Raw genomic sequence first — 14,548 nt, 5'->3', positions numbered from 1 at the left:
CCCCCGGGGGGGGGGGGGGGGGGAACCTGATGGGAACTGTCTTTAAAAGCCAGACCAAAAAAAGACAACAGTTCCTCCCTTAGGAGGAAACTGGCAGTGGGCCTGGAGGTACTGCAATACCAGGCCCCCACCAGGAGGACTATTGCTAGCTGTGACACTCTCCCTGTCCTCTTGATAACAAGAATGCTTCATCTTGGCCAAAAGACTGATCAGATTATTACCTGGCAGGGTAGTATGGTACTGGTTCACATAGTGATCCCTTTATTCCTGACCTTTTAAATGACTCTGAGTAGTTGAGGGTGGAGATCTAGCCTTTGCACTGCAGACAGCGCACCCCCCGCCCCCGTGAGACTATATAGCTTCCCAGTGGGAGGATCATGGCCACATGCTATTTTATGGAGATGGGGGATTTCTTCCCTAGCTTGCTCCTTTGGTCTTTTGGCCAAGGGCAAGTAAGACTTGGCGGCATCTGAACCCCAGGACGTCTGAGCTCTGCTCAGTCTATGGAATTTGGCTAATTTGGCTTGACACATGACACTTTTAAACAGCATGTTTGTACATGCACACTTTTTAAAGGCTATTCATGTGCCAAAACTTGCACCAATTTCAAAAAAAGTGAAGTGCCACAGTTTTACCTGAACTAAGTGTATGGGTACCTGTAGGAATTTGCCTGTATACAAACATTGTTCCTCACTTCCATGTATTTTATACTTGGAGCTATCAGTGCAGAACAGGTGACTTTGACTTTACCAACTGTGATTGGCACAATAGTAAGGATACTGGAAAATGTACTTCATTGTGTGTAAAGACATGTAAAGCAGTATCATACAAATTTTAGATCCTGCAATTTTTTTAACTTCAGCTTTGTCTTTTTTTTTTTTCGTTGTGGTTTTGTTTTGTTTGTCTTGATGTTATGATTTCTTTTAGGAATGTAGTAAGAAGCAGAAAAACGATGACAAGCAAAACGCATCTGTTGATACCCTAAGTTCAAATGATGAAGAGGTAATGTTCCTTTTTAAAACATTGTATTAATCCTTTTTTGTCCTGTATTCTGTGCCCTTTTTTCCTTTGGAAAAGAATTCTTATTTTAGAGTAAGATAAGCCATCTATCAATAGATTATATATAGTATTAGTCTAATGGGGGGGGGGTGTATTTCTTATAAACCCAAATACCATTTGTCAGAATTATCCAGAGAAAATAGTCTAGAAGAGACATGGGATAGGGATAGGCCTGTTTCTTGGTGGGGGAGAACCTGGAGAGAGTGCTCAATGCCCAGAACTTTTGGTCTCCTCAGTGGGATATGAGGCTACTCAGTACCTCCTAAAACCTGAACCCATCATTGCTGGTTCCTTAAGGAATTGGAATTGAAAAACAGAACAGACAGCAGTGATGAACTGAAATTAGCTTCTCAGAGTCAAAATTCTGTAAGTCTTCACTTTTTATACTCGTTCCAGGTTTGAGTAAACTTGTACTTGTTCCTAATGGATTTGGGTCAAGGTTTTTAACAGAATGTTCCTTAAATAAATGTTTCATAATTATAAAAATGACTTTCACTTTCTGCTTAACCAGATAATTAAAATAACAGTATTCCTCCGTCTGCTATCTTCCAGCATTCTTTTTATTCTGAGGTTGACTTGATCCTTCAAGGGTCTAAACACCCTTATCTCTGAGTGTATCGAGGAGTTGAAGGTGCTGAGCATCTCAGCCAAGCAGACTGGACCCCCCCACCCCAAAAGAAAACAAAACAAAACCCCAAACTGTCAAATCCTTACTCGCACGCGCAATCTAAATGAAGACTACTGAACTACTTGTTTAAGTAAAACCTTTTTACACTGGTAAAAGCACGTAGGATCATTCGAAGTACACGTGGGTGGCAGACTGGCTCCAGGGGCGCACCCAGAGGGTGGTGGTGGACGGGTCGATGTTGACCTGGGAGGGTATGGGCAGCGGAGTCCCCCAGGGCTCGGTCTTTGGGCCGGTGCTGTTCAACATCTTCATAAGTGACTTGGACGAGGGTGTGGAGAGCACCCTGTTCAAGTTCACTGACACCAAGCTGTGGGGTAAAGTGAATACACCAGCAAGCAGGGACCGCATCCAGGCAGACCTAGATAGGTTAGAGAAGTGGGAGGATCTGAACAGGATGGGGTTCAACAAGGGCAAGTGCAGGGTGCTGCACCTGGGGAGAGGGAACCAGCATTATGGTTATAGGTTAGGGGCTGACCCTCTCTGCAGCACAGAGGCAGAGAGGGATCTTGGAGTCAGGATCGACTCCAGGATGAATATGAGTCGCCAATGCGATGAAGCAACAGGCAGAGCCAACCGCACCCTGTCCTGCATCAACAGGGGCATCACTAACGGGCCCAGAGAGGTCTTGCTTCCCCTCTATGCAGCGCTGGTCAGGCCGCAGCTGGAGTACTGTGTCCAGTTCTGGGTGCTATGCTTCAAGAAAGACATGGGGAAGCTGGAGAGGGTCCAGAGGAGGCCACTTGTATGGTGGGGGCTGCTGTGGCCAGCCCTATGAGGAGAGGCTGATGGACCTGAATCTCTTCAGTCTCCGCAAGAGGAGACTGAGGGGGAGTCTTGTGGCTGCCTACAACCTTATCCGGGACCAGCAGCAGGGACTTGGGGAAAATCTGTCCACCAGGCCCCCCCCTTGGAGTCACTAGGAACAATGGCCCCAAGCTGAGGGAGGATAGGTTTAGGTTAGATATTGGGAAGAACTTCATGGTAAGGGTGGCTGGAGCCTGGAATAGGCTTCCCAGAGAGGTGGTGCTCTTGCCTTCCCTGGAAATCTTCAAGAGGAGATAAGACCACAGCCAGGTGCCTATGACCCCTGCCAGCCCCAGTGCTCCTTCCTGCCTGTGGCAGAGGGTTGGACTTGATGATCTGTCTAGGTCCCTTCCCACTCATTGATTCTATAATACATCAGACTCTTTCTATGCAAGAAGACTGGGCTTCATTATCAGTGCAGAGATTCACCTAAAAATTCTCGAATTATAATAAAAGAAGTGATGTTGCCATAGATCTCATACTTAAAGTTTTTAATAAATAACATTGTTTCCCTGGAATGGGTCTTGTTGACTTGAAGAACTTTTTAAAAGCAGTCTGGCAGTATCTCTGGAGTGAGCAGTTTTGTGTTTATAGACCAAATAACAGAACCACTTTTGCAGCTTAAATGTATTGGTGCAAAGATCCTCAAAGTTATTCACCAAGCTTTCTTTTATTTTCAGAAAAATGAGTTCCATAAGTTGGCTAATGCTAAAATATTCCTTAGTGACTGCCTAGCTTGTGACAATTGTATGACATCTGAAGAAGGAGTTAGGGTTTTCCAACAGAATCAGAAAGAGCTCTTCCGCATACTCAACCTTAACAAGGTAAGTGACAAAAACCATGCAGTGTTTTATGAGAGGGGGAGGATTTGATAGAATGACTAAGCAATTCCTTTCCCCAAGGCAAGTAATGTTCAGTATAATCTAACAAATCAGGGTTCCCTGTGAAGAGGAAGTGACTACTAAAGTTGACCTGAGTAGTATAGCACTTAAAGCATTTTGGCGTGGAGACAAGGTCATACCCGTGAAACTACATCTTAGGAGAGATAATGTAGCTACACATCTAAAAAGATACTTGAAAAAGCATTGTTACTCCATGACTGTAATTGTTGTTAAATATACCCTTCTGAAGCTCTTAAACAATTTTTTTTCCTTCAGTTTTATAGCATGACTATCTTAAAGGTGCAAAATCAATTATCAGAACCTGAGGTTTGTTTTCTTTTTAAATTAGAACTGATTTGAGTGTGGGAAAGCCCTGAATAGTTTCAAACCTAACTGAAATGTCTTTGTTGGCGGGGGGGTGTAGGGGAGAAGCTCGGGTTCCCTTTCCTTGTCCCTCCCCCTCTAAAAGAAAAGCATAGTCATAAGTTCTGCCTCTGTACTGTATAAAAGCTGACCTTTTTTTTTCTGCCAGGTTCTCTGGCAGCCTTTTATAATAAGATCAGCAGATTTTGAGTACTGTCTTCAGTACTGATTTTAAGTACCATTCCAGACTGTTGTACTATCACCCAATAAGCTCCAGCTATTTTTTCACCTGTTGAAGGTATCTAAGCATTTTAAATGTGAATAGTCTTTTTAAGAAAATTGTTCCTAGATGCCTTCTTAGAACTGCTGATTCTCTACAGATAGTATGTTATGATTGTGCATAATGTAGAATCATTGTTACTTTCTATCCCTAATTTCTACCTAGTCACCTGCATTCTTCTACTGCAGGATTTTTTTCCATGGTATCTCCTCCTGCTTATGCCTGTTTAACTTTCAGTGGTACCAGTGAGGAAACCATGATGGGCATTATGTCCCCATGGGGACAGTGTGTGTGTTCATTACTCATCAGTCTTTCTTCAGAGTCACTTGATTGTGCTTAGAGTTGTGGGGTGGGTTGAGTTGCATTAGTTGGGTTTCTTGAAGGGTTTCCAGTTCTGCTTAAACATTTTCAATAGGAGTTTAAGCCAGTGCCCTTGAATATTTTGTAGGATCAAATCCTTAGACTGTAGACTCAGATCTCCACACTTGACAAATGTTAAGTGTTTAAGACTAACATTTGCAGAAGTGTCTAGTTAACAGCTAGAGCATATACAACTGTTTGCAAAACTGACAGTATCAGGCTTTCTCTTGGTATGTCATTTCTGTAAGTGTGGTCCTTGGGGCAAGGGTAGCATTGTCTTAGCAAGGATAGGTCAACAGCAGCAACTTCTGCTGACTTACTGCTCAGCATTGAGAAAATCAGAAAGAAGAGCCATTTAATTTTGCAAAAAGAAACATAGCTGCTTAACAAGGGTTTTTCATTTGTTTAAAGATGGGGAAATTTTGAGGAGAGGATGATGAGGAACCTTTTTAAACTGTTATCACCCATTTGTTGGATTTTTGGGGACACTTCTTGTTTTGTTTTCCAGAAATGTGATGTCTCAAAACACAAAGTTTTGGCAGTGTCTATATGCCCTCAATCATTGCCTTATTTTGCTGCTAAATTCAATATCTCTGTAAATGATGCAGCCAAGAGACTTTGTGGCTTTCTCAAAAGTCTCGGTAAGTCCAAATTAATTATTATGGTGGGAAAATGCAATGGGGTTACTCTAGATTAGGGGTGTCCATACATAAGGTCTGCAGGCTGGATTCAGCCCACAGTGTCCACCGTCTAGGCCCTGGTGCTGCCACTGGGTCTGATCCAGACCCATATGGCATGCACCTGTGTTGGGACCAGATCTGGCTTACCAGCCCCCTCCCCTAAAGGGGGAAATAACTAACTTATTCAGTGCTCCAGCCAGTCTGGGTACTGCACTATGTGCCTGCAGAGCTAGATGAGTTTGCTTCTTTGGTTCCTTCAAAGAATTCTGCTGTAATGCGTAGCCGTGCAGTTACGCAGTTCTTCTAGAATTAAATGTAAATTATGTGTTCTCTAATCGTTGTTACAACAGCTATTGTAGAAATTCACTAAAGTTGGTAGAGAGCTGGTGTGAGCAGCAAACTTAAAGATGCTACTGATGTATCTTTCTATGTCATATTGTTTCTAATTCACATTTTTTGTTTCTTTTAATTGTCTTTATTATGCATGCACATGTTTATCCTGTGCTCAAGGTTTGGACTGTTGATATGAATTCTGAGCAAACTTGGAAAGGGTAATAAAACAGACTGTAATTCCCCCATCTTATTTTATTGTAGTGCAAATTGGTCCTGCTTTTGGACTAAGGTAGCTTTTCCATCAGGAAAAGGCTCATTCTTCTTTTCCTGAATGTACAAAATCAGACTTCCACCCCTTCTGCTCCCCACATCTTGAAAGTTTAAATTTCAGAACTGGAAGCTCCTAAGACTACTTTTGGATAAAGAAGGCTCAAATGAACAACTATAGGCAACTCAAAAGAAGACTATAGAACAGAAAGTATTATTGTACTCCACTATACAGATAACTGATGAACAGTCTGCAAGCAGTGCTAAAATGGTTCTGCTCAAGAAAAATTAACCTAGAAAAATAGCAGAAATGCTGTGGAGAGAGGATTTATCTCTTCCCTGTTAGAGGTGGATTAGAGCCCTCGCTTTTTTTTTTTTTGTAGAGAACTAATATACTGAATGGTCTCTTCTGAAGCAGGGAATTGCAAATGCAGAAATCCTGGGTTTTTTTTGGCTTTTTGTAAGCAGAATTACATTTTTGTCTTTATATGAAAGAGGACTTGTAACTGGGCTTAAGCCCACCTATAGGACTTTCAGAGGTGTTTTATTATCGCTATGGAACAAATTTTAAAAAATGCATGTAGTACACAGAAAAATGTCCTGGAAGCAGTGTGGCACCATTTGGTAAAACAGTTATAAATTACATAAGTTTGGAGAGGGAAGTTGTTGCTAACAGTTTTTTCTTATCTTAAAGTGGTATTTCTAGGTCTTACTCTAGAAATATGGCATCAAATAAAGGGAGAATTATTGTCCCATCTTGGTACTGTAACCTGGGAACCTTTCATCGAGTAGATGCAGAAAGAAGCCCTAGCTATGAGTAACTGACCTGAAGGAAACTGGGAAGTTTACTAATTGAAAAGACATTCAGAATAATAATGCTAGGAATTGCTTCCTAGCTGTGAGGTGTAGTACCACACTGAAGCCAGTGGACTAAAGTGAAGGCAAGATTTTCACACTAACACTTGCTTGAGGAATTTTATCCCTTGTACTGTGACACAACCTTTTTTGAGTGGTGTGTTTTTTTTTTTAGGACCCCCTGTGTGGGGGCCCCCCCCCCAAAGATTCTTAAAGTCCTGTTTCCTTGCCTTAGTTCTTGCTAGTTGAAATAACCTTCTCCAAGGATAGCTTTCTTAGTATTAAAACTCTGCTTTGTCTTGTATATCATCATAAGAGTTTAAAATTTCCTCTGTACATTATAGTATACTAAAGCTATCTCTGCCTATAGCTCTTAAATATTTGCAGGGAAGGAAAAATAGCTTTTTACCACAATACTTTTTCACATAACCATTATGTGCAACTGATTTCTCCTTTAATGAAGGAGGCTTTTCTGTTTAAAGGGACACTTAAAATATTGATTTATCTCCAGTTTTTCCTTTTGAAATAGCTTTACATTATTTGTGAAAGTCTTTTTTGTTAGGCTCAGTGACAGCCAATAGTACACAAGTGTATAGGAGCACAAGGTAGGCCAGAAGATTTCATAGACATTAGGGCTGGAAGGGCCCTCGAAGATCATCAAGTCCAGCCCCCTGCACCAGGGGCAGGAAGTTGGCTAGGGTCATAGTATCCCAGCTAGATAGGCATCCAAGCATTTTTTGAATGAGTCCAGAGTAGGTGCCTGTACCACTTCTGGAGGAAGCCTGTTCCAGGTCTTGGGGGTGGTGGAGGCCCAGACAGTAAAGAAACTTTTCTTCTTCTTCTTCTTCTTCTTCTTATATCAAGCCTAAAACAGTCTTGTAGGAGTTTGACTGTTTTGGTCCTGGCTTTTCCTTGGAGTGCTCTGGTGAACAGATGTTCCCCCCAGATCCTGATGCACACTCCTTATGTACTTATAGGCAGCCACCAGGTCCCCCCTGAGCCTGTGCTTTTCCAGGCTGAAGAGTCCCATGGCTCTTGGCCTGTCTTCATAAGGCCTATTCTCTTGCCCTCCTGATCATAGGCGTAGCTCTCCTCTGGACTCTCTCCAGCTTCTCAACATCCTTCTTGAATTGTGGAGCCCAGAATTGGATGCAGTACTCCAGCTGTGGCCTCACCAATGCTGAGTACAGTGGGAGGATGGCATCCTGAGATTTACTTGAGAAGCATCTATGAATGCAAGTCAGGGGTTTGTCACAGCTGGTAAAGCAAACATTTGCATTGGTGGCTCCATGTTCATCTTGTGGTCAGTCATGACCCCCAAGTCTTTCAGCAGTGGTGCTAGCAAGCGTAGCACTGCTGAGCCTATAAGTGTGCGGCAGGTCCTCCCCACCCCCTCCTGAGTATTGAAGGTCATTATCAGGTTTGTGTCTGCCCACTTACTAAGTTTATCCAAGTCAGCCTAGATCACTAGCCTGTCCTCGGGTGTGGACACTGTGCCCCAAAGTTTAGTGTCATTGGCAAACTTAGCCAGTGCGCTTCTTACACCAATGTCCGCATTGTTGATAAAGATGTTGAAGAGAACCGGTCCAAGGACAGAGCCTTGGGAGATGCCACTGGTCATAGAGCGCTGCCATCAACCTCTATTCTCTGGGTCCGACCTCAGAGCCAATTTCCCAGCCATCAGACTAGTGTAGCCAAGGTTGCAGTTGGCCAATTTTTTCCATGAGGTCATGGGACACCAGATCAAAGGCTTTTTTAAAGTTCAGATATATGATGTTAATCTCTTCTCCCTTGTCAAAGATGCCTTGATGTACATCTGTATCTTGCATGTATAAATATGTAGGCACATGAAGCAGTGGCAGGTGGGCCAACTGCAGGGATATAAATCTATACAGAAAAGTAGGAGTGTACTTTAAAATCCTAGTTTTAAAGGAATACTTTTTTTTTTCTTTAAAAAAAACAACCATCAGGATTACTGGCAGTTTTTGAGTTAACTTTTATATTGTTTGCTTGTTTTTAACTAAGTACATGTCAAAAGGCAAGGAAGTATGTTTTCCTCTAACCCTGAAATGAGTTTAATACTAAACAAATCAGTAGTTTTGTTTTGTTTTGTTTTTTTAAATAGATTTGATACATGCTTAGCCATGTGCTTCCCATTACTATTAAAGTAGGCTGCCAGTGTTACAACTGTATCTAAATCTACTGGGCAAGGAGGTCTTGTACACTTTCACTGACAAACCTGGACTATAGAAAGTCTGTGATGTGATGAATTAATTCTTAGAATATTATTCTCCTTTTTCTTTGTTTTGTTTCAAGGGGTACATTATGTATTTGACACCACTATAGCTGCTGACTTCAGCATCCTGGAGAGCCAGAAGGAATTTGTGCAGCGCTATTGCCAACGGAACCAGGAGGAGCATGCCTTACCAATGTTTGCCTCTGCTTGCCCTGGTGAGAAATCAGTCCCTGAGTGCAGCCCAGAGTAACCTTATGTAGACTGCTGTGAAAGTGGTGCAATTCCAGTTGGGTACCTCTTTATAGCTTGTAAAATGTTAGGCATTGTGTTTGCATGTTTTCAAAACTTTAGAATGATCCTCCTATGTTTGACATGAGTCCCCAGTACCAATAGAGCTGTTCATCTTCCAGCACTATGTTCATAAAGAGTTTTGAATCTGGCCCTGGCTCGTATTTAAGCTGTGATGGTAGAAATGCATCTGAAGGGCAGAGGTCTGGTACTACCAAGCCCCCATCAGCCAAGGAGCCAGCCCAGCCACAGAAGTGGACTGTACAGGCCAGAAGAGGGTGCGACCATATTGGATAAAGCATTTGCTGATTCAGCATACTCCCTGTGAAGGCAGATATGGGGATTGTAAACTGCTGGTTACTTCATTTTATAGATAAGAAAACTGAAGTATGGAGGAGCTTTAAATGACTTGTCCAAGACCTCTGGAAAGGGGTGCAAGAGCCATAGTTGGCACTCTAGAGTTCCTGGCTCTCTGGGCCTAGAATACAATGTTCCCCCTACTAAATCATGCTTCTCTTGGATGGGTTAGCTGTGTCTTCTGTTTCTTTGAATTAATTTTTCCTTATTGAAAGGGACCATGAAGGAGAACCTAGTTCTGTTGAGTACTTCCACTAAAAGTCATGGCTCCCATTACATCTTAGCACTTGTTACATACTCTCTCTTGTAAAAGGAAACCATGAAGTGAAACTCTTCTTGTTGACTGCGTGATACAGAAAAAAGATGCTAGATATCTCCTGAGAACATGTTTTATGCCCACTATTGCCACAAGTAATGCTTGCAGTTATGAGAGGTAAAAGAAGTTAGCAGTGGATAATGTCGTCCCCCCCCCCCCCAATTTTTACTTTCTGCCCTTGACAATACTTTGTAGAGTCATAATTAGTTTCCCTGCATAGTCAGCCACTCTTAATTGTACATATCAACAGAGCAGAAATAGCATCTTCATCAAAAATAGTATTTTGAGAAGCTATTTGAGGTGCTTGGGTGTCTGATTTTAAAAAAAAATTACATGGATTGTGTTGCTTAAGAGTACTTCTGCTTCACCCTTCAGCTCTTTCAGAACAGCTACCCTCTGGAAAGGGAAATAGCTACCCTCCATACTCTGCCATTGTCACTAATGTAAAATACTTAAACAGATCATTTTTCATAGATTGATACCTTAATTTATACTTCTCCTCTGTCATGTAAAGGAAAGTATCTTTTATCACATGGCTTCTTCTGCCTGCCCTCCAGTAGACATACTGAGAGTGCATCTCAGAGTTGCACCTATCCAGAGGAGAATGTCCATTCACTTTTTTTTCTGTTATGAAGAAAGTTGCAGTTGCCTTCTACATTCATAAGCCAACATCCTGTATGGGGTGTTTGCCTACAGCTTGCAAAGGTTAAACTAAAACAAAACCTTAAACGCTCAGGTCCATCTTGTTTCGCAGAGTTTAAAAGGAATGATTTGGAATCTGATCCACCTGCCATTGGCTTCCTCAGAAGCAGGATCTGGTGCTCTAATTGTACAGTAGACTCACAGGAAAATCTTGGGGGGGGTGGGGTTTTTTGTTGCGGTTTTTTTTTTTTTTTCCCCTCCTAGTGAAACATGAATGAGACTTTTTTACATTAAAACTGATCCATGGGAAACTTCTTTTTTCCCAATCTACAAATAACAGGTATAAACAATGCACCCACCTTGCAGGGATGTTATGAAACAGCTAATTGATTGGGGAACTTCATGGTTTTGTCTATGCCACAAAATTTGGTACCTGTTCGTGAGGTAACACCTGCTTTTGATTCTTGGGACTCCGTGGTACTAGCATTTTCTGCAGCTCTACTAGAAAACTGGTGCCAAAGTACTGTGGTGGATGTATCCACCACAGAAGTGCTAAGTCTTATTGCTATTCACAGTGGAAAGAAGGGAGACCTCAGAATCAGCTGCCCCCTGAATACGTAGAGCATGCATTTTGCTACTTTATTTTTTTTTCTTCCTATGAACCTTTGGCATAAACTGACCCAGAAATTGTTTTTCTGGGTGTATTCACACAACTACTATAGCTCGGTTTGCAGTGAACTTGTATTTACAGAGCTATTTAAAAAAAACAAAAACAAAACAAAAACAGCTTCTCTTTTTTTTTCTTTTGGAGCATAAGTTCAGTCTGTGGAAAAGTATGCCCTTAAGAACACTGATACTAAGCTGATTATAGCAACCTGTGACTTTGCACTAATGATCTACTTTGCTCAAAAGCATGCAGTATTCAGTACCAGACCCCATGGATGCTAAATGTTGTAACTTTTTTTTCTTTTTTTTTCTTCCTTTGCTAACTTCTTGGAGCTAGGGATCTCTCTTCCATCCCCCACCCTGTTTTTTTTTTTTTTTTTTTTTTTTTTTTATGGTCCTGTCCCCTCCCCCTGTTCAGGGCACGAAGATGCAGTTATCGGGTGTGCACACAAAGATTAAATTGCTTTCAGACATTACTAATTTTGTTTCTTAAATGGCCAGTTTGATCCCTGAATGGCATGAAACACTTGGCTAGTCTGAAACAGCTCTCACACTTGGCTGATCCTTACTGAAGGAGACTAGAATGGGCAATGCAGTAGGCAAAATGCTCAGGCCCATTCAGACAGTAGTGACCTAGCCAACCTTATCCATCCTTGTTGCTACCCCAGTGAATGTGGAGCTACAATAGCAATAAATGTATGTTGGGATTTTCTCTGTAGTTGGAAGCAGTGTAGGCACCCATTGTGCACATTTTGGACTACTTTATATACAACAGATAATATTGAAAATAATATGCATTCTGTGAACTGTCTGGAAGCACCAATACACTAATTCTTGGTTGGTTTGTTTTTTAAATCTGACTGCACTTCAGGAGGGACGTGGAGGAGCTGGAGAGGGTCCAGAGGAGGGCCACTCGCATGGTTGAGGGCCTCTGTGGCCAGCCCTATGAGGAGAGGCTGAGGGACCTGAATCTCTTCAGTCTCCGCAAGAGGAGACTGAGGGGGGGATCTTGTGGCTGCCTACAGCCTTACCAGGGGCCACCAGCAGGGACTTGGGGAAAGTCTGTTCACCAGGGCCCCCCTTGGAGTCACCAGGAACAATGGCCACAAGCTGAGGTTTAGGTTAGATATTAGGAAGAACTACTTCATGGTAAGGGTGGCCAGAGCCTGAAATAGGCTTCCCAGAGAGGTGGTGCTCTCACCTTCCCTGGAAATCTTCAAGAGGAGACTGGATAGGCACCTGGCTGTGGTCTTATGACCCCTCCCACCCCCAGTGCTCCTTCCTGCCCGTGGTGGGGGGTCGGACTTGATCTGTCTAGGTCCCTTCTGACTCCATTGATTCTATGACTGAATTGTGCTTTGAAGCTAATAGAAACCAGAATATGACCTAGAATTGGCATAAAGAAATGAGTGCACATCTGTCTTCATGTATAGGCAGCCCAGTAAGAATTGGTCAGCATCTTGGATTTCCTGTAACTGGCTCTGGAACTTGGCCCTATTGATAAGTATGCAGAAACTGTTTCTGCATCTGGGAAATACAGATAAAGCCTTGTGTGGCTCATTCATGAAGGCTACTTGTATAACTAAACAGTGACTAAAGCTCACAGCGAAGCTGGAACTAATGGCCTTGCATTTCTCTCTTTGCAATGGTAGAACAGCACATGAAACAACTGGGGCCTCTCTTGCTGGCACCAGCCTCTTGGAATTTAATGAAATACTACTGGGGATTGTGTGACTATAATAGTCGCCATATTTAGATTCTGAAAACCAGCTTTCTAGGCACAGCATTGCAATGAGCAATGAAAATCATACCTCATCTTTAAGGATAGGCGCTTCTGAGAACTCCTTTGAAGTATCAACAGACAGAAAGATTTCTTACCTAAAATGAAAGTTTTTTTCCTTTTTAATGTGCCATCTGTATGGCACTCTTATATTACTTACTGAACTACTTCACTGTAGTGCTAGTAATCTATTGTCTATTCCAAGTGTCAAAAAAGACATTTTCCATACTTTCTTGATATGACTTTACTTAAGGCAAAAAAGAAAACCTAATGTACTGGTTGAAATGAGGTATAATGTTAGGAAAACACAGCACAAGCTGCCACTTTATGCATTTGGCAGTAAGTGTCCATGTGCTGTGCAAATAAATAATTTGGTCCTCGGCTTTTCAGGGGGCAGAGATGAATTTACTCAAGTGCATGCAAGTTAATGGAGCAGACACCTGCCCACTAAGATCTCAGATGAGCCCTGTTAATGTTACTATCTTTCTTTGCTCTAACCAGAATTGGAAACAAGGAGGGTGATGGCTAATTCTCCTCTAATGTACGCACCCCTTCAAGTCTTCCACCTATAAAAGGCCCCCATGCATTACATTCCCTTCCTTGGCATACACATAGGGCAAACAGTCCAAGTACCATCATGATTACAATTCTTATCTCCCATTGTTTGCCCAAGCATCTCTTCATTTGATGTTCCTGCATCAATAGTCTTAATTTACAGTAGTGTTTCCTTGTTGTCCCCAAATTTTAAACTTGCCCACTTTTAAAAGCTGAACACTTTGCAGTTGTATGTACTCTGTAGCAATTTTTATCTCTTGTGCACTCTGTTCTGTTTAGAAATGAAGGGCTTGTCTGTCATGAAATGTGTTGCCTGTGGTGCTAAGATAATGACCCTGGGCCTAGTAATTCTGCAGTGTTTTAATGGTCCAATTTTGTGCACTGTCATAGAAGATGAGAATCCAGGGTTCAATACATATTCCTGTGTGGGTTTTTTGTTTGTTGTTTTTTTGAAAATGTTGCCTCATGTCTCCATCTCAATTCCTCTGCAAAATAGAGAGGAGTACTTACTGCCTTGAGCCCTGAAGGTGTAGTGTCATGAGAATAAATACAGTAAACACTGAGGGTCTCATACTGTGATAATAGAGGCCTCTAAGTCAATGCATCAAGAGGGTGTATGTGTTGTTAGTTTTCTCTTTCTTTAGAGAGGCAGAGTAAGTGCATTTGAGGTTTGTTCATACATACCAGCAGCAAGAGCCTGACTCTTGCCAAGCTTGCTGTCTGAAATGTAGTTAGATGGTGTTCCATTTGACTTGCTTCTGAAGAAGGGAAAGTGCGTTTGAACACTGAAATGTAAAAAAATGGTTATAGCTGGACATCCAGCTTATAGATCATTGCTTACTAATGCTGCCCACATCTGACTGTCTGATGCCTAGCATGTTGGTTTACATTAATTATTAACTGAATCCCCAGCAGAGGTTCTCTTTGTGCATTAGAAGGGATTTAATAAGTAATTCATTTCACAGTAGTTCTATATGTAGATTAAATAATGGGGGTGGGGATTCATCAAAGCCATTTTAGGCAGCAGTCTGTGTCAATACTATAAGAAAACTGACTAGGAGCTACCACCCCTATCCTGCTGGGATTCTTCTTCCTATTCTAAGTCCTCCCTTTTTATTGCTATCTTTTTTTCCTCCCC

At 42.0% G+C, this 14,548-nt stretch overlaps 1 protein-coding gene across 1 annotated transcript in view; it reads left to right on the top strand.

The window, feature by feature from the left end:
* The window catches only part of NARF (nuclear prelamin A recognition factor), a 29,538-nt gene that overhangs the window by 818 nt on the left and 14,172 nt on the right, over positions 1 to 14,548 (top strand). The window contains exons 2-5 of the mRNA XM_019502617.1: positions 928 to 1,002; positions 3,232 to 3,375; positions 4,944 to 5,076; positions 8,887 to 9,021. Of these exons, the coding sequence (XP_019358162.1) occupies positions 928 to 1,002; positions 3,232 to 3,375; positions 4,944 to 5,076; positions 8,887 to 9,021 (487 nt within the window). The remainder of the gene's footprint in view (positions 1 to 927; positions 1,003 to 3,231; positions 3,376 to 4,943; positions 5,077 to 8,886; positions 9,022 to 14,548) is intronic.

Source organism: Gavialis gangeticus, unplaced genomic scaffold, assembly GCF_001723915.1.
Source record: "Gavialis gangeticus isolate Ggan-Ray unplaced genomic scaffold, GavGan_comp1, whole genome shotgun sequence".
Lineage (NCBI taxonomy): Eukaryota > Metazoa > Chordata > Crocodylia > Gavialidae > Gavialis > Gavialis gangeticus.
The sequence above is the reverse complement of the archived record's forward strand: the minus strand, read 5'-3'. Positions and strand labels throughout refer to the sequence as shown.